The sequence below is a fragment of the Diceros bicornis genome, chromosome 30 (genome assembly GCF_020826845.1).
Source record: "Diceros bicornis minor isolate mBicDic1 chromosome 30, mDicBic1.mat.cur, whole genome shotgun sequence".
Lineage (NCBI taxonomy): Eukaryota > Metazoa > Chordata > Mammalia > Perissodactyla > Rhinocerotidae > Diceros > Diceros bicornis.
Window position 1 is genome coordinate 7,286,700 of NC_080769.1, and position 20,308 is coordinate 7,307,007.

The 20,308-nt window shown below is 39.8% G+C and overlaps 1 protein-coding gene across 2 annotated transcripts in view; it reads right to left on the minus strand.

Moving 5' to 3' along the window:
* Positions 1-20,308, minus strand: part of LOC131394548 (zinc finger protein 14-like) — a 209,229-nt gene that overhangs the window by 174,606 nt on the left and 14,315 nt on the right. Inside the window, exon 4 of one of the 2 annotated variants that reach the window (XM_058525936.1) lies at positions 16,598-19,679. The exons of the other annotated variant lie outside the window; for it this stretch is intronic. Within the exon in view, the coding sequence (XP_058381919.1) occupies positions 18,593-19,679 (1,087 nt within the window). The 3' untranslated portion in view covers positions 16,598-18,592. Of the gene's footprint in view, positions 1-16,597; positions 19,680-20,308 lie in introns of those variants that run through there. 2 annotated transcript variants of the gene reach the window in all.

A 20,308-nucleotide genomic window follows, 5' to 3' on the forward strand; every position in this document is an offset into this window, starting at 1 on the left:
CCAGCTGCTCTCTATGGCTCTCAGCTGCAGCCAGCAGGTCACTTTGCAATGCAGTATTTGGCACCTGGCAGGAGGCCACAAGTGCCTTTCTAATCCCCCATATTGGCCCAGGACCAACACCACATGGATGAATATGACCTACACCTCCTCCCCAGGAGCACAATCCCCGTGGTCTTGGGACTCGAGGCCCAGCCACCTGGGGGAACCGCCATCTACTTCATCTTCCCCAATCAAGCAGTTGGTGTCCACTGTGGGTCTAGCGCTCTGGGGCCATCACACATATGTGGTTCTCCATGTGTGCACTTCTCCCTCCCTCCACCTCCTATGCACTTGCCTCCTGCTCGGCCCCCAGGGAGTCCCGTCTGTTCATACCAATTTACTTTAGTCTTGTTAAAATAAAAAACCTAGACTAACCTTGAAAATTCCCTGAACAGACAAAACCAGTTTAGTCAGAGAAGTAAAGCTTAACTTAGCTTATTTTGCAAAACCAACTTGATCTGGGTCATTTCTTGCCCATTCCTCTGAATATCATAAGAAAACTTAAACTGTTTCCCAAGGTTGATGGTAGATAACCACCCACCCACCAATTCCTTACCATTCAAGAAAATTCTAATATTATGACCAATCCCTGGGAAGAATAAAGAGTCACTTCTTTCTCTATCTATAGGCTGCTTTATAACAATGTGTGCCTGGGCCTCCTTCCATGTTTTGGTTTGAGTGCTCCCAGTTTGGAAACTGTCTTTGCTGTGTGCACAATCAACATTTATTAATTACTACTTCAGTGACTCACTGGTTTTACTTCTGTTATTTCTGACCTTTTGACAGTCTCCCTGGGTCTATCCTTACAAAACACTGAACAGGACCCCCAATTCGTCTTTCTTTCTGTCCCCTCACATCAGAAGCATGCAGTATTCATCCCCATTGTGTTGGGAGTAGGTCTGCTGCTATCCCTCACCTGGACGGGGCTATGTGCCTCACTGGGCTCACAATGACACATTATTAAGGCAGCACATAGAAGCCTGTCAACTACCTGGCTGAACACACTGGGCCATTACACCGAAGCTGAAATTAATGCAACAGCAACAGGATTCTTTACTGCAGATGGTTTTGCATAACCGTTTAGCTTTAGATTACTTATTGGCCAAGGAAGGAGCGGCATGTTCTATAAAGGGCACAACCTGCTCCACGTATATTGAAAATTCTGGACAAACTGAGAGAAATTTACAAAAGATGGCCCAACAGGTACAAGGATTCCATAATCTCATCCATTATTTTCATCAAATACTTATTTGTGAATATACTGAACCATTGAATTGTACACTTTAACAGGGTGCACTGTGTAATAACGTTGAGAAGCTGTAGCTGGTTTATTAAATTCAGGGTAGGCAGAACATGACCTGCCGAATATGGAGGGATGTGCCACCCACATGAGGTCAGCAGGTTGTTCCCTCATCATCTGAGCTCCCACTTTGGGGAGGTGAAAACCATGGGGTCTTTTGCTGAAGACCCTACACAATACACCCACATAAAGTCACAAGATTTGCTACTTATGGATTGTAGAAATGGGGTGAGGGTGCAATGAGCCAGGAGAAGGGCAGTCCTCTGTCCCAGGTCAAAGGCTAGCAGGAGACAGAGCACTGGATAACTAGCACCCATAATTTACAAGGTGGTTGGGGTGGAGGTCACTAATTTTTCACCGGCTCAACTCTAAATGGTTATTTTAAAAGGTGGCCCAGGAAAAGCAAAGCGGGACTTATGGCAGGAAGTCTAAGCTCAGGTCCTTATCTAAATGTCCAGACTTTGGGTGTGAGCAGGGTTGTCATACTCTAAAATTTTTAGGCAATAACTCAAAATTGTTGTTTTTCTCTTCAAAATTGACCCCGTGAGCCTAGGCATCAGTCTTTAGGGAAAATCCTGGGCACTGCCTGGACCATGGAGATATTAAAAGCCACTGGCAGAATTGTGATCTATTCAACTGTTGAAGGACACTTGGGTTACTTCCACCTTTTGGCTATTGTCGATAATGCTAATGTGAACACAAGTGGACATATATGTGTCTGAGTCTCTGCTTTCAATTCTTTTTGGTCTTTACCCAGAAATAGAATTGCTCAGTTCTTAATTCTTTGAGGAACTGCCATGTTGTTTTTCATACCATGAATATGATTATATATTCCCAGCAATAGTGCACGAGTTCCGAAAAGTGTTTTCACTTTCTTGATGGTGTCTTTTGAAGCACAAAAGTCATTAAATTACCTTTTCCCCTTCATTTTTGCTCTTAGTATTATATCAAACAATTCTTTGCCAAATTCAAAGTCAGGAACTTTTTCCTATATTTTATCTAATTGTTATAGTTTTACACTTATGTTTAGGTCTTTGATTCCTCTGGGTAAATTACTGTATGTGGTGTGATCTAAGTGTACAACCTCTTTCTTTGCATGTGTCTATCCACTTGGTCCACCACAAATTTATGAAAATATTCTTTCCCCATTCCTGACACTTTTGAAAAAAAATCAGTTGACCATAGACCTGTGGGTTTATTTCTCAAATCATAATCTATTCCACAGCTCTGCATGTCTAACCTTGTGTCAATACCACACTACCTTGATGACCACTGCACATCTGTGTGCAGATCACTGCAACACTGTACAAAGTGTTGATATCAGGAAATATTAGTTCAACCAGTTTGTTTTTCTTTATCAAGAATGGTTTGGCTCACTGTATGATCTCACTCATATGTGGAATATAAACCAACACATGGACAGAGAAAACTGGACTGTGGTTACCCGGGAAGTGGGGGTGGGGGGTGGGCACAAGGGGTGAAGGGAGTCATATATGGGGTGATGGACAAACAAAAATGTACAACCCAAAATTTCACAATGTTAGAAACCATTAAAATATCAATAAAAAAAAAAAAAAAAAAAAAGAATGGTTTGGCTAAGGCCAGCCCTGGTAGCCTAGTGGTTAAGTTCAGTGCACTCTGCTTAGGTGGCCCAGGTTCAGCTCCCAGGCGTGGACCCACACCACTCATCTGTCAGTGGCCATGCTGTGGCAACGGCTCACATAAAAAAAAGAGGAAGACTGGCAACAGATGTTAACTCCGGGTGAATCTTCCTCAGCAAAAAATTAAATGGTTTGGCTATTCTGTTTCACTGCAATACCATATAAATTTAGGAACCAACTTTCCAATTTTGATAAAGAAATCAGCTGGGATTATGTGTTGTGTTGATTCTTCAGATCATTTTGGGGAGATATGACATTTCAATGGTAAGTCTTCTGATCCACGAATTTGGGACATTTTCCAATTTACTAATACGTGTATTAATTTCTTTTGATAATGTTGGTAGTTTTCATAGTATTTGTTTTGTAATTTTTGTGTTAAATATATTCCTAAGTATCTTATTCCTTTCAATGCTATTGTAAATGCATTTATTCTCTTAATTTCATTATCAGATTGTTCATTGCAAGTATATAGAAATACAATTCATTTTTATATTTTGATCTTGTATCCTACAACAATGCAGAATTCAATTATCAGTTCTAATAGTTTTTTGGTGGACTTCTCAGAGTTTTCTGTATGCAAGTGTAGGGGTGGAAAACTTTCTCCTTCTTCCCTTCTAGGATCTTTGGCTGGTCTAATAAAGTGACATAAAACAGATTAAAAGAAGAAAAACAAATGTAATTACCTATGTATGGGAGCCCCCAAAAAGTGAGTCTCAAAGAAGTAACCAGAGCAGGAAGATTTCATGCCTTTTAGACAAAGAGACAATAAATTGGGGAAGAATTGACAAGGCAGAGGGGTTTGGGCTAGGGGTAATAAACAATGAAGAAACAACAAGGCTTTTTTATCCAGGCTTCTCAACTCTAAATTCCTTGTCTCTGATGATAAGGTTGCCTTCTGCCCTCCTGGTTAAAGTAGCGTATTGTTCACATAGGAAATGCATCTCCTGCTTTAAAGGGGACAAAGGAGGGCCAGAGTGTCTTTCTTCTAGTGGCTGTTTATCAAGTACCTTTAATTCAAAATAATCAATATTCCAATGTGCCATGTTTTGAGGTGACATAATCAGAACCCCTACACAAGATACCTCATCTGGAGGTAGAGAGAATTTTCCATCTTCCCAACCAATCTGCATGCATTTTATTTCTTTTCTTGCCTACTGGTTCTGGCTAAAATCTCCAGTACATTCTGGAATAGAAGTGGCAAAAGCAGACATCCTAATTTGGTTCCTTATCTTGAGGGGAAAGAATTCCAGTCTTTCACCATTAAATATAATACTAGCTGTGGGTTTTCCATATAAAACCCCATTCTCGTTATGCTGAATCTTTTAAACCTGAAAGTGTACTGATTTTGTCAGTTATTTACCTTGATTCTATTGAAATGATCTTGCCGTTTTTGATTTTTAATATCCTTTATCACATTAATAGATTGTGATATTTTAACCCAAACTCTCACCCTGGAATCAACCCATTTGGTCATGGTGTATAATTCTTTTTTTATGTTGCTAGATTGGGCTTTCTAGTATTTGTTGAGTTTTTTTGCATTCATACTCACAAAAGAAACAGGTGTAGTTTTTTGGCAATACACTTGGTTTTAGTATTAGAGTAGTACTGGCCTCACAAAATGAGTGTGAATTGTTGTCTCCATTCTATTATTTAGAAGGGCTTGTGAAGAACATGTAACAATCTTTAAGTGTTTTGGAGAATTCTGAGTTGAAGCCATTTGGGCCTAGGTTTACTTAGAGGGTTTTTCATTTATTTTTTTTTATTTTTTATTTATTTAAAGATTTTATTTATTTATTTATTTTACCCCCAAAGCCCCAGTAGATAGTTGTATGTCTTAGCTGCACATCCTTCTAGTTACTGTATGTGGGACACGGCCTCAGCGTGGCCGAAGAAGCAGTGCGTCGGTGCGCGCCCAGGATCCGAACCCGGGCCGCCAGCAGTGGAGCGCACGCACTTAACCGCTAAGCCACGGGTCCGGCTCGGGTTTTTCATTTATTGATTAAACTACTTCACTTATTATAGTTCTATTCAGATTTCCATTTATTCTATAATTAGTTTCAGTAGTTTGTCTCTTGAGCAATTTATCCATTTCTTCTGATTTATCTAATTTGTTGCCATACAATTGTTTGTTGAATTCTTTTATAATTCTTTTTATTTCTGTAATGTCAGTAGCAATATCCCCCTCTTGTCTTGACTGTATTAATTTGAATCTTCCTTCTTTTTCTCTAGATTAATCTAGGTGTAGATCTGTCAATCTGGTTAATCATTCCTTAGAACCCACTTTTGGTTTCATTGATTTTCTCTGTGGTTTTTCTCTTCCTCATTTCATACTTTCTGCTCTACTCTTATTATCTTCTTTCCTCCTTGCTATGGGTTTGGTACCTCGTCTTTTCAAGTCTGTTTAGGTGAAAGGTTAGGTTATTGATTTGAGATCTCTCTTCTTTGCTGGTGTAGGGATTGATGGCTATAAGTCTTTCTCTGTGTTGGGTTTGAGATGTAGCCCATAAATTTGATGCTTTCTGTGTGATATAATGCTCCTCAACATCTCCAGTGATATTTTATGTTTTCAAGTCTATTTGGCCAGATATCTGTATTAGCTCTCCAGCTACCTTGTGGGTGCCGTTTACAGATGTTTCTTTCCTGTGCTTTTACTTCAATCCATTTGTATCTTTGAATCTGAAGTGTGCTTCCTGTACATAGCAATTATTTAGATCATGATTTTATTTATTTTTAAAGTTGAGGTGATGATCTCTTCCTCCTGTTTGGATAATGTAATCCATTCACATTTAGTACTATTGACATACTTACAGTTACATCTGTCAGTTTACTTTTTGCTTTCTATGATTCTCATGGTCTTTTTACTTTCTCTAGTCTTTATAGCTTTCTATTTCATTAAGTGAATATTTTCTAATGTAACATTTTAATATTTAAATGTTTTTCATTATATTTTTGATGTTGCTTTGGGGGTTGCTCTACTGTTTAACATATACTTCTTAATTTACAGGAATGAACTTCAGATTTATACAACCTTGATCCCAGTGATACTGGGAAACCTTACTCATATATTGCTCTATTCCCTTTTGCCAGTTTTGTGGTATTGTTAGGCGCGTTATATCTATTAATGATGTAACCCAATAATATATTTTCACAGTCATTTCTTTACCATCTGTAGTCATTCCCTTAGCTCAATACAGTTTGGTCCCACCATGTCTTTTCTGCATGTGATGGCAAACATATTACACATATATTACATTTCTATATATTACAGTCCCAACAGCACTTTACATACATAGTATTTTATATAATTCCCTTGATATCAGTTAAGAGAAAGAGAAAACAGGTACTGATTCTGTTTTTCATCATTAAATAATTACGTATTCTGGTGTTTTAGTTTCTTTATATTGAGATGAATTACCACCTGGGGTGACTTGCTTTCAGCCTGAAGATCTCCTCCAGCCATTCTTGCATGGCAGCTGGGTGTCAATATATGCTCTCAGTTTTGTTTATCTGGGAATGTCTTTATTTTACGATCATTTTTTACAATGGAATTTTGGTGAATATACAATTGTTGGTTGACAGGATTTTTGCTTGTACACTTTGAATATATTATCTCTCTGCCTTCTGACCTCGCTTTTTTCTGCTGAGACATCAGCTGTTAATTTTACTGGGGTTTCCTTGTAAGACTTTGGTCATTTTTTCAACTGCTGTGTTTTCCCAGTGTATGGTTCCTACTTTCTTGTATGTTTGGATTTCTTTTAATTTTGTTGCAATTCAGACATTGTAGGTAATATATTGTAGTAACTCCAGATACTGATCTCCTTCCTTCTGGGAGTTTTTACTGTAATTGGCCTATTTATTTGTTCAGTGACTGCCTGGATTTAAATCTATGTCCCCACACAGAGTGAAACATCTGACGTACCTTCTAGAATCAGACATAGCTTTGGGAAAGCCTACTCTCCTGGGACAGAGATATTGGGAGAGCTCTCTTTCTCCTTCATGAACCACAGCCATTGATTACATTCAATTACTTGCTGGCTGCTTGCTCTATTGCCTTCATCAACGTCCTGGGGGGCATAACTTGCTCTACCAATCAATTCAATAAAATTCTGGCTCTTTTGTAGAAATAGTCTCTGAAGTCACTGGGTGATATTTGTTCTGAGCCTTGTTAGCCTCCTCCCAGCAGTGTAATTCCATGTCTTTTTTTTTTTTTTTCCAGAAAAATACTTGCTTTACACTCTAGGCTGTATCTTCAATAAATATATGAATCTATTCCTAATTGCCTTTCACTACTTTCTTGAGAGTGTCCTTTGACTGGAATGGCTCATGATCTTGGGCCAACCAAATTAATTCTTTGGAAAGTGATTAAGAACTTTGTGTACTATGGTTCACTTCACAGCCACCTTCACACAAAATCTCTATGCCAGGATCCTGGAGCTCTTTTGCAGACAATGAGAAGCCTCTCTCCCAGTGACAATCCCATTGTAGGAGCTGAGGGCTCAGTGCACTAAAGAGACAGCAGCCATAGGTCCTCTCAATTGTGTCTCCTGGCCCCTCACAAATGACTTATGTTCAATACACCTCATGAGATGGAACAAGTGTGATCAGTGGCCAAGTACTGTCAGCACACCACTCCAAGGCATCACCTCAGTTCCTTGTGGAGGGACTGAAACAATGGTGTCCCCACTTTTCAAGCAAACTCTTCCAGCACTTATTTACCCTCAGCAACAGGTAGCTGGGCACAAGGTTTGAAATGTTGAAGTCCTGTTCTTCTCAAGAAGATAGTCCTGTTAGTGGGAGCTGGGGTGACAGGGTGCCATGTGTTCTAGACTGCAGGAGTCTGGAGTGGAGTCTTCACCAGTGTCAGCTGGGAGGGCCTGGGGAGACAGTGCTCTTGGTTGCAATATCACAGACTGTCGTGTTTCTTACAAAACTTCATAGATTTTCTTAAATAAACGTTCATCATTTTCTGTTTGCCTTTAGGACCATTTCTAGCAGCTTTAAATGTTTATTAAAATAACTTTCACCAGTTTTATTGGGGAATAGTTCAGCAGAGCTTCTCTTACTCTTATGCCACCCTAATACATTTAGGAAGAAGCCCATTCCACTCAATACTCACCAGTTTGAAATATGATGCAAGAAGCTCTAATATCACTTGTTATTTTATATGTGAACAACAGAGAAAATTTATATTTTATGGTTTGCAAAAATGTAATGAACACTTCATAAAAATTATTGTTTCAAGAATTACACAAACAAAATGGATTCCCATTTAAAATGAATCACACCTTCAATTTATAAAATATTAAGCATAAAACATGGAGTTAATGTTCACCAGGGACACAGAACCAACGTCATGTGTGTATGTGTGTGTGTTTATACACATATATTATTTTTTCTTTTCTGTTCCTGTTTTAAGGAAGTGACTTGTGTGAATATAAAGACTTGGTTCAGTCCAAAATCAGTAGTCTAGATGAGCAAGTCGGGTACCCAGAGGAAGAATTGTAGTTCAAGTACAAATGCAGTTTACTGGCACAATTCATTCCCGTTCAGGAAAGGCCAGTCTACGTTCTATCAGACTGGTCTTTAATAGTCCAAGTCTATTGGACTTCATCCAAGTCCAAGACCCTTGAATGCTCTAGAATTGATTGGATGAGGTGCATCCACATGGGGGTGACTGATATACTCAAACTCCACCCACTGAAATGGTAATCTCTTGAAAAAAAGACACCTGCACAGAAACATCCAGAATGAATGTTTGAACTAACATCTGGGCACTATGGTTGAGCCAAGTTGACACAGAGATATTGGCTTACAGTTTTCTTTTCTTCTAGTGTCTTTGTCTGGCTTGACATCAGGGAGACGCTGGCCTCACAAAATGAATTTGGAAGTATTTCTGCTACTCCCAGTTTTTGGAAGAGTTTAATAACAAGGATTGGTATTAATTCTTTAAATGTGTTGTTATTTGGTGTTGGTATGCTCAAGCTTCCTAATGTTTAATTCTTTCTTGGAGTGTTGCATGTTTCTAGGAATTTATCAATTAATTCTAAGTTATCCAATATGCTTGCATACAAATGTCCACAATACTCCTTTCGATCCTTTTTTATTTTTGAGGCATCCCTTGTAATATGTCTTCCTTCATTTCTTATTTCACGTACTTGAATCTTCTTGATTCTTTTCACTGTTAGTCTACCTACGGGTTTGTTGATTTTGTTTATTTCTTCAACATTGAAACTACTGTTTGTCTATTCTCTATTTCTACTCTAATATTTGTTATTCCCTAACTTGAGCTAACTTTGGGTTTACGTTTTTGTCCGTTTTCTAGCTCCTTAAGGTGTAAATTCAGGTTGTTAATTTGACATATTTTTTCTTAATATACATGTTTTTCACTACAATCTTCCCTTTTATTACTCCTTATGCTGCATCCCACAAGTTTTCTTAAGCTGTCTTTTCATATTTTTTTGCCTCGAGCTATTTCTTAAATTTCCTTTTGCTTGCTTTGGCAGCAGATATACTAAATTCCCTTTCGATTTTGTCTTTGACTCAATGGTTTGTCCAAGAGTGTGTTATTTAATATCCACATATTTGTGAATTTTCACAGTAAGATTTGAGATAGATAGGTCTTTAGAGTGAGGTGTTATGATTTCCTGAATCGATGTCAGATTACTGTTAATGTTTGCTGCTGCTGGAGGTGTCAGGGACTTCGAACTCTGTAGTATCCTTGTAGTTTGCTCCCCTGGTGTGTTTGGGTTTCCCTAGAAGCTCATTCTTTTTTTTTTTTTTTTTAGAGAGGAAGATCAGTCCTGAGCTAACATCCGATGCCAATCGTCCTCTTTTTTTCTGCTTAGGAAGACTGGCCCTGGGCTAACATCTGTGCCCATCTTCCTCTACTTTATATGGGATGCCGCCACAGCATGGCTTGACAAGTGGTGCGTCAGTGCACGCCCGGGATCTAAACCTGTGAACCCCGGACCGCCACAGCGCAGCACTCACACTTAACCCCTATGCCACCGGGTCGACCCAAGAAGCTCATTCTTTTTTTGTGTGTGTGAGGAAGATGGGGGTCTTGAGCTAACATCTGCCAATCCTCCTCTTTTTTTTTTTTTTTTTGCTGAGGAAGACTGGCGAAGACTGGCCCTGGGCTAACATCCATGCCCATCTTCCTCTACTTTACATGGGACACCACCACAGCATGGCTTGACAAGCAGTGCGTTGGTGCGTGCCTGGGATCCGAACCGGCGAACCCCAGGCCGCCGCAGTGGAGCGCGTGCACTTAACCGCTTGCGCCACCAAGCTGGCCCCCAGAAGGTCATTCTTAAATAGAGTCTCTGTCTTCTAGCTCTGTTTTAATCCACTGTTTTTATCCTGGGACCCTGCTGATATGGTGCCAGGTATTTGAAGGAGAAAACATCCTCTTCTGTTATGATGAAACCTGCAATGTTTTGGTGGTAAAGAATTGCTGGGCTATGGACTTAAGAACAGGTTCTTAGCACCTGTATTTCCTCCACTTTTGTCAGAGAGGAACCTGAAGTGACTGCAGGTGTCTATCTGAACTTTGCGCACCAGACAAGACGTTGATTCACTAGTTTCCTTTGAGGGATGGTCTACATTACAGACAACAAAATGCTTTTGGTATATATCAAAATCTTTTCCCCCATTTCCTGCATGAAGTAGGAGACAATTTTTTCTGCTCTTCACTATGAGAACTAGGTTGGGCTGCTAAAGGAAACGTTCATAAATTTTGGGGGGACCCCTAAACTCCCCACTGTAGAGTTTTTAAATCTCAATATAATCCATACAGTGTTTCCGGAAATTCATCTACTACAGTTTATGTGTTCCTAGAAAGTGGCTGGCTCCAGTGTCTTTCCCCCAGTACATGGTAATTCTCAATATTCACCTGTCTCTCATTTGGGGGCACTGTTTGCCATGTCACCTCAAATCTCTCACAGATCTAAGGAGACATGTTTCTTTTCGGAGTGTTTAGATCTTTTCTTGTTGTGAAGATGAGATTATCACTCGGAGCTCTTTACATGTTGGAACAGAAACCATCCATTCACGTCTGTTGCTCTATCTTTTCCCTTGGACTATGCCATTTTCACATATTGATTCTACTGCTAGAGCCACGTGGGTGGTTTCAAAGTTTATTTGGTGACCAATGCATGTAAATCATTGTCATACACGGATCTCTGCATTTGTATTCCTTTTTCTCCTCTTATAAAAATTCCATACAGTGAATACCTGTGCATCAGCCAAAAGACTTTTGCTAGGTTACCTCTTGTCATATCATGGCCTTTGGGGGCGGGATTGACACCTTACCTAACACTGGATTGGATGGCAAGACTGATGTTGCCACATGCGTCAAGTGACTGGAAATATGTTTATTACTCACAGGTCCTTTCTAAGGAGAGTAGGGCAGCGATAAGCTGGTTGAGGTGGTTTGCCCAAAGGACAATGGGTTGGCCCTTAAGGAGTATGAGGTAGAAGTTGCAGGCTTTAAAGGTTTGAACTCCTACCCATGCACACAAAGAAAAGTGGCATGTGAACCCTCGTAAGCTGTTTACCATTGTGGACCAGGCAGGAGGAGCAGGTATCTAAAGCCGATTGAGTCAAATAACAACGAGGTCAGTGTCTTTACTAAAGTTCACTCATTGTTCATTGACTAATGACACATCTCATTTAAATGAATTTGATTTGAATATTAATTAAAAAGCCATGTGAAAAAACACAAGAAACATAAATAGGATGACAAAGCCTCAAAAACACATTGGAAACCAACCATTCCAAAGTGTTGGAGAGAGTCAGGAAAGTGTGTCAGTGTGGTTCCAGAACTCTGGTCAGATATTTTACTAATGTTACTGTTTATTTTAATTTCTTGTCTCATTTGTTGTGGTATTGGTGGCACCTTGCCAGTGAAGCCTGCCCACATGTAGCAAGCAGTCCTTTTAGGGAAACAGAACTCTCCCTGGCTGATTACTACATAGTCCAAACCCAAGTTGTCATCAGCTACCATGGCTGCCAGGGAGTTTTCCTGCATGGAAAACATCTCAAACATTAGCTGTCTGCTACATGTATTTTGAATGTTTTGGATATTTCTTGATTGGCATTAAGGATGCATTTGTTGAGTGACATCATGTATGCCCAGGTCAGGACCAGTGACCAAGGACAATGAGCACAGGTGCACAAATGGTATAGGAAAACAGCACATTTGTGTTCCAATGGGCTGGAAGGGTTGGTAGGGAGTATGAGCAAAATCAACTGTTGACACACAGGGTACACAGACTATGGATGATTTTAGGAGGAGGCCCAGGAGTGGGTTATGAGAGGTGGCCAGGGTGCACTATTACAATAAACGAAAGACCTGTGAGTGCCCATTCTGACAGGAAAGTCCAGTATATAAAGGCCCTACTTATAAGTTGCCAGGGAGCCTGATGATCAGAACAAATAGGCCCTAAAGACTGGCCATTGAACCTAACTGATGACTCCAACAGCAGGAAGACCTATTTATTTATTTATTTATTTATTTTTTAAAGATTTTATTTATTTATTTTTTCCCCCCAAAGCCCCAGTAGATAGTTGTGTGTCATAGCTGCACATCCTTCTAGTTGCTGTATGTGGGACGTGGCCTCAGCATGGCCGGAGAAGCAGCGCGTCGGTGCAAGCCCGGGATCCAAACCCGGGTCGCCAGCAGTGGAGCGCACTCACTTAACCACTAAGCCACGGGGCCGGCCCAGGAAGACCTATTTAGAAGAACGCAAGGTTTGTCTAAGTCAGCCATTAGGCCATCCTATGAGGGGGTAGCCCAGGGTTGTATGAGGTAGAAGGTCCACCGAATACCTTTTTCAAGAGCCCAGTGTTCTGTATTTTGGTAAATGAGCTGATATTATCAATAATTTCCAGGGAAGTAACTTGGTGAGTGCTTGCATTTGGTTTCAGGAGGTGATGTATGACAGCATGAGTAATTTTTCTGTACAAGTTTCTACCATGGTCTGAGCATAGCAAGTGCCCCAACACAGCGGGTGAGGAGCCCTACAATGTCTATTCACCTTCAGCTGTAGGTACCTCTTCCTTAGCCTGGAAAATATGTCCTTCAATTATATTACCAGCAACTTGTTTTTTCACATTAGCTGCTTTGGTCAGTCACTAAGGTAGCCATGGCAGAGCAAGGAAGTCTCTTGAATTTTCCCTAAACCTTTAGGTTAGAGGCCTCCAAATGGTTTTGTATTCTGTTGGATCAAATGTCCAAGGTTAATATCAGGTCTGAGGTGTTGGTGTGTGTCTCAGAAATGTGGGTCAATTTATCACCCCGAGCAATGACATGAGCCTCTGCAGACTGAGGGTTGATATGTGCAGAGGAAAGAGTGACCTCATTTGTACTTGGTCCTTGTTTGGCAAAATATTCCCAGAGTCCTTTATGCCATAGGGCTGACCTTGGATAAGGGGTTGTTATTAATGATGGGATGAGACAGCTAGACCACTGCCAATGGCCAAATGATCTGTACAAATGAGCACACGAGTTCAATTCTTGGCCAGGGAATTTTCTATTCCTAGCATATCTTGGGATATGATCTGATCTGATCTGATACTTGGGTCCAATCTTTGATCCAAGATGGCTTGTTTGATCGAGGAAAAGAATTCAGCATCTCTGTACTGGACTCCATCAGGTGTGATGGCAGCACACTGTCTATAATGTATATGACTCCCAGAGTGGCCATTGTGCCTGAAAAGGAAGTGACACCCCCTACAAGGGAGTATGTCAATCAGAGAAGGGGAAACACACTTCCTCCTCTATGAAGGATGTGCCAGAAGCAACATTTTTGGATCTATCCTCTGAGTACCCAAATCTCGTCAATGCAAAGGCCGCTGATTAGAACCTGAGGGGTCCTGCATTCAGGACCCAGGGAAACACAGGATGCTGGCTGTGGAGGATCAACTCAGGCCCTGAGAGGGCCTCCACTTATATAAAGATTGTCTTCGTTCCCATTGGGGGCTTCTTTAATTCTGTGCAGCAATGGATTAGAACATTTTCGGTAGAAGAATGCCTCAGGCAACTTATGTCCACTGCGAGAGGTTTAGAGACTCTTGGACACATAATGGGAGGCTGCTAAAGCCTTTATGGTAAAGGGGTGAGTGAAGGGAAAAGCTAATGGGGGGACAGCTATTTCAAAGTTTTCTAGAGCCCTTTGTTTCCCAATTCAAAGTCAGTCAATTTCTAAGTGTTGTATGAATATGTAAGCAAGCAGATCCGATAAATATGGGATGTTTGTGGTTACTGTGGCTGACAGCTGGCAGAATGTGCCCGTGACATGGGTTCTACCACGACTTCTGTCCCCCTCTCAGCTCACAGCTCCTGCTGTTGCCTTAGAGAAATTTTCCAGAGGGGGACACGTGTGGATTTCTAAAGATGGTTCCAAGTAAGCACGCACAGGGTAGGCTTGATTTGGGAAATGAACAGCTGGAAATGGTCTATGGATGGCAGTGAAAAGAAGTGATGCTGATGCACATGAGTGAGGACGTCCAGGGCAGAACCCACTTGGGATACACTTTTATGATTTAGAACCATAGTATTTCTAAAGATCTGTCCACAGAACCTGATTTAAACTCAAGGACAGATTCTGGAAGCCCTTTCACTTCACTCCTAGTTATGAGTATGAGATGAGGGCAGGTGCAAACCTAGAAGGCGTTTTTTCAATTAGGATCGGGCTGCAGGAAAGGCCTGTTGAGGACTGAGTCCTTCTTGCCCAGTCCTGCAATCTTCCTCAGAAAGATGCCACAGTGCTGGAAAGAAGAGCTGATAAATATCAAGGTTCAGGAGAGCCTAACATTCTCTTACCATAGGAAATGAATTATATTATTCATTTTCTAATAATTATATATATAGCACATATATGAACATATATAAAATAGGTTAAATACTTCATGAGTTTTCACAGATGTACAGAAATACTGGCATCAAAAGATGAAAAACATCCCATCACTCCAAAAGAACACTCCTGTGGTGCCTATTTGAACGAAACACATCCAACATGTAAGTTAACACTAAAAAAAAGGAAAATATTAAATTTTCTTTGCTGTTTTAAACCTCAAAGCTGTTACTGCTGTTTCCCACTTTTCCACACCATGTGCTGGACATCTAAGCATATGGAAATGAAACCTGTGAACAGCTAAATGGGCTCCCGGGCTTGATGGATCATGGAAACTAGACTTCCAGCCACTCCTGTGATGAAAAGATGTTGAAAATTTCCCATTCTCCTTTTAGACTCAATTAGGATATTATTCAAAATAATATCTCTGCAGCTTCCCTCAATTATTCCTCAGATGATTACCTCTAAACAACAATAACAATACCCTCGCTCACTCCTACCCTCACAGAAAAGATATGTCCACACCTCAGCCTGCCTATTAGCTCAATGTTATGTTTTACTTTCCTTCAAAGCCCTTGTCTCTATCTTATAAACAAAGCTTTACTATTTGTCATCATCTCTCTTTTCCCACAAATATAGAAGCACCAGGACTGCAAGAATTTCTTTGTTTCAAGCACTATATCCAAATACTAACATGCCTTGTTCCTGCTAAATTGGGTACAACACGGCATGTGAGGGATGTTGAAACATTAGCATCAAAAGCATAGTCTCGGAGAAAGAAAGGCTTGATTGGCACAGTGGTCCTGTCTCTCTCCCTTGCTAGGTTTATATGGTCTCACAATTCAACTAATCTCAAAGGTGTCCACTGAGTCATAAAGGAGATATTAAAAATATTATGCAGTATACTAAGAAGTGAATTTATATAATTTAACTGAGGTACTTCATGGTCAACAGTGTCTAATACACCACAGGAAATACATCAGTGTCTTGATAATAAGCAGGAAAGGCAAAAACTGCCCCAGAGGACCAGGAGCTGCCTGCAGTCACTGCAAGGCCAAGTCTCATCCTGCTGAAGAGAAAAATCTCACACACCTCCTTCATCAAAGGTACAGTCACCAGGACAAAACTAAAAATATTCTGTAAGATACCAGTACAAACAGTAAAAGATAAAATTGTAAATCATAAATATGACTAAGTTTCCTTCTTCTTACTAAAAAGACTGACTGGCACTTCTTAGAAAATAACTTTTGCTCCACTGCAATGTTTTGCCTTCTAGAAAAGAATGATTATATTTACCAATGACAAAACGCTTCCAAAGATAGAATTATGCTTACCTCCTCATAGCATTCAACAGAGAAAACAACCTTCCTCCTTGAATAGCAATCAAATCCACAACCACATGCCAACATCTTGTAAGAAGGACTTCTGAGCACCCTGTCACTGTTACACCTCACAGTCCTTTATGGTCTGTGGTCAATCTTAGAATTTACTGCACCCCTCTCTTTGACCACAGCTGCAGTCTTGCAGGTAACTGGCAAGAGGGGCATTAAAAAACATGATTTTTACATTTTGCATTAAGAATGAATTGGAAATTAGTTTCACGACAAAAATAGTAACTATAAAAGAATAAAAATTAAAGTTGGCCTAAGGAAAAAATACCTGAATTTGTATGCACAAGGCAAAGGTGACTCATAATGTATAATGATTAAATGAAGAAAATTGCAAAGTATATCTGAAAATCCATAATTAAAATGATTTTTAATATATTCTGAGGAAATAAAACCACAATAATATTTATTAGCATATGCTGGATTAGAACAGTTGATAAAATATATCAAGGAAACAACTACAGAAGTGTTCGTTTCACAAGGAAACACACATAGTTTTAATGACATACAATCAAACATTATTGAAAACCTATTGAGGGAATACACTCAGCTACCAGTAACAGAAAACACACAATCTTCCTGACATGAGAAAGGGGATTGTTCTCACACGGAAGAATTGGGTCAAGGTGGCCACTGCAGAATGCAGCAGAGAAACAAACTGCCATGTCCTTCTGTTTATGCCCCACTGCAGATGTCACGGTGAATCAGGAAACATGCTCACTAGCACTATTAACAGCATAAGGTGTTTCCTATACACATTAGACCTTATACAGCTGTCACCGAGAGAAGAGGAGAATCAGCGAATACCCCAACAACAGAAGTCTGAATTAGTTTCCTGATGGACACAAGAGGCCTTACAGAAAAATCCTAACTCTAATGGGTCTTTGATGTGAAACTTGTGAAAATATAATTGAAAAAATACAACTCTAAGAAAACGGAAGCCCAAACAGTTGGTGGTGCTTTTCAAGATACTCTTGCCTAGAAGAGCAAAGAATCCAGAACATGGGATTGAGGATGGTGTCCCTGAAGCTCCCATGTAACAGTCTCTCTCCTTGTACTGTGGCTCCAAAATCTGATCAATGCCTTGTTTGCTTCTGCCTTCCTAATCTCATGCAAGTGACACTACTGGTGAATTCCAACATGGAAGTACAAAGGGGAGGGGATTCTTAAAGATCCAGTTCTTAATATTACCCAAATTGACATAACACAATACAGGTATTATAGAATTTGTTGCCCTATCACAGGCCTCTACTTAACTCAAAGTCTGTTCACCAAATATCAGTCAGAAGGAAGCATAAAGAGCAAAGGCCCAAATGTGAAAAGAAATTCACAGGAAGGTATATCTTTTGACAAACTTGCCATTCATAAAACTTTATTCCAACTGTTCTATAGGGTGGAAAATAAAAACAGGCTCCTATACCCACCACCCCCAAAAAGGAGCTTTCTCTAAGAGAGGTACAAACTGCACAGTGGATAAGGCAAATCTGGGAACTGCAGTACATGGCGAGGAAGAAAATTCCAACAACTACCAACTGTCATTTCTCAATGGCCTTTTAAGAAAGAACAATTAAAACATTATTAAAAAACACAGAGAAAATATTATTTTACTTTGAGGAAGATGGGCCCTGTGCTAACATCTGTTGCCAATATTCCTCTTTTTTTTTCATTTTTCTCCCCCACTCCCGGTACACAGTTGTGTATCATTTTGTAGAGCGGTACCTCTTCTACATGTGACGCCACCTCAGCATGGCTTGATGAGCCATGAGTAGGCCTGCGCCAGGGATCCGAACTGGTGAACCCCAGGCCGCTGAAGCAGAACATGTGAACTTAACCACTATACCACTGGGCCGGCCCCAAGAGAAAATATTATTAACTGATTTAAGAAAAAAGCACCACCTAATAATCTTGAAGTAGTATTGATGAAGGATGACACAGAATTATCTCAGCTCAATATTCATTTCTGAAAGTCATTAATAGAAACCCACAGTGCAATGTTGCACTTGAAGTGGCTTGGTAAACACAATATATTTACAACTTTTATAACAACTCTTTCATGTTGAAAGTTTTCTAGAACATTATACATAAATTAATGTCCATCAAGTTTCCCATATTACTTACATTTTATTTCTATTTCTTTCTGGTTGGGAGTTTCACATGGAAGGATGTAGGCCAATGAAGTCTTTCCCATGCTGTTTACAGTCAAAGGGTGTTTATCAAGTGAGTCCTTTCATGCCTTCAGAAAGAACTGGGATGACAAAAGCATTCCCACATTCTTTACCTTTACATGGTTTTTCCTCTAGTGTGCATTCTTGCATATTCTCAAAAGTTTGTATCACAAATAAAGGATTAACCACTTTCCTGACATTCATAGGCTTTCTCTCCGCTGTGACTTCCTTCATGTTCTCGAAGCGATCCAAGAGAAGTGAATGCTTTACTGCATTTTTTACATTCATAGGGTTTCTCTCCAGTATGAATTCTTTTATGTACTCGAAGAGAACTGGAAGAAGTGAATGCTTTACTGCATTTTTTACATACATATGGTTTCTCTCCAGTATGAGTCCTTTCATGAGCTCGAAGAGAACGGCAAGAAGTGAATGCTTTACTGCATTTTATACATTCATAGGGTTTCTCTCCAGTATGAATTCTTTCATGTACTCGAAGACAACTGGAATAAGTGAATGCTTTACTGCATTTTTTACATTCATAGGGTTTCTCTCCAGTATGAATTCTTTCATGTACTCGAAGATAAGTGGAATAAGTGAATGCTTTACTGCATTTTTTACATACATAGGGTTTCTCTCCAGTATGAATTCTCTCATGATCTCGAAGAGAATAGGAAAAAGTGAATGCTTTACTGCATTTTTTACATTGATATGGTTTCTCTCCAGTATGAATTCTTTCATGTCTTCGAAGAGAATAGGAAGAAGTGAATGCTTTACTGCAATTTTTACATTCATAGGGTTTCTCTCCAGTATGAATTCTTTCATGTCTTCGAAGAGAACGGGAAGAAGAGAATGCTTTATTGCATTTTTTACATTCATAGGATTTCTCTCCAGGATGAAATAGTTCGTGTAATTGAAGATAACAGGGAAAAATGAATGTTTTACTGCATTTTTTACATTCATAGGGTTTCGTTCCAGTATGAATTCTTTCATGTCTTTGAAGACCACTGGAGAAAGTGAAGGCTTTCCTACATTCCTTACATTTACATGACTTCTCTCTATATTTCTGACTGTCATATAGCTTGTGTTCAGTGTGACATTGAATGTGTGTTTTAAGAGACAAACGGTGAAAGACGTTTCCACATGAGCTGCTTTCACATGGTTTAGCTCCTGGAGTTTTGTTGTTCAGATTGAGATTTGGAGTAAGGCTGAATTTATCTCCACGTTGACTACCCTCTAAACTTTCACAGAGTCTCCTTGCTATATGACCACTGTAAGAAATAAGAAGCACATTATAAATGATTTTCTGTCCGTTATATTTATCATGATTCATAGGAAAAGTTTAGGATTTCTGTCTTGTCTCAATTCTCAGAAATTAAATATAATGAATGCTTTACAAGAGGCTTTAACCCTTCATATTACCAAAACAGTGATATTCCTATATAGAGTTTATTAATCCTGTTTCCAAGTGAACTATTTTGCAAAAACTTATCCTCTACATCACATTTCAGAAAGTATATTTAGTGATAATTTTCTAAGAATGGCTAAATTTGAAGCAAGGGTTATCTGCTTTCTTTGCTTCCCTTTCAAAATTCATACCAGGGGCAGGCCTGGTGGCGCAAGTGGTTAAATGCGTGCACTCTGCTGCAGCGGCCTGGGGTTCGCCAGTTCGGGTCCCGGGTGCACACCGACGCACCGCTTGTTAAGCCATGCTGTGGCGGCGTCCCATATAAAGTGAAGGAAGATGGGTACGAATGTTAGCCCAGGGCCAGTCTTCCTCAGCAAAAAAGAGGAGAATTGGCATCGGATGTTAGCTCAGGGCTGGTCTTCCTCACAAAAAAAAAAAAAAAAAAAAAAAATTTCATGCCAGAATTCTTACATCAGACACTGCTTTCTGTTG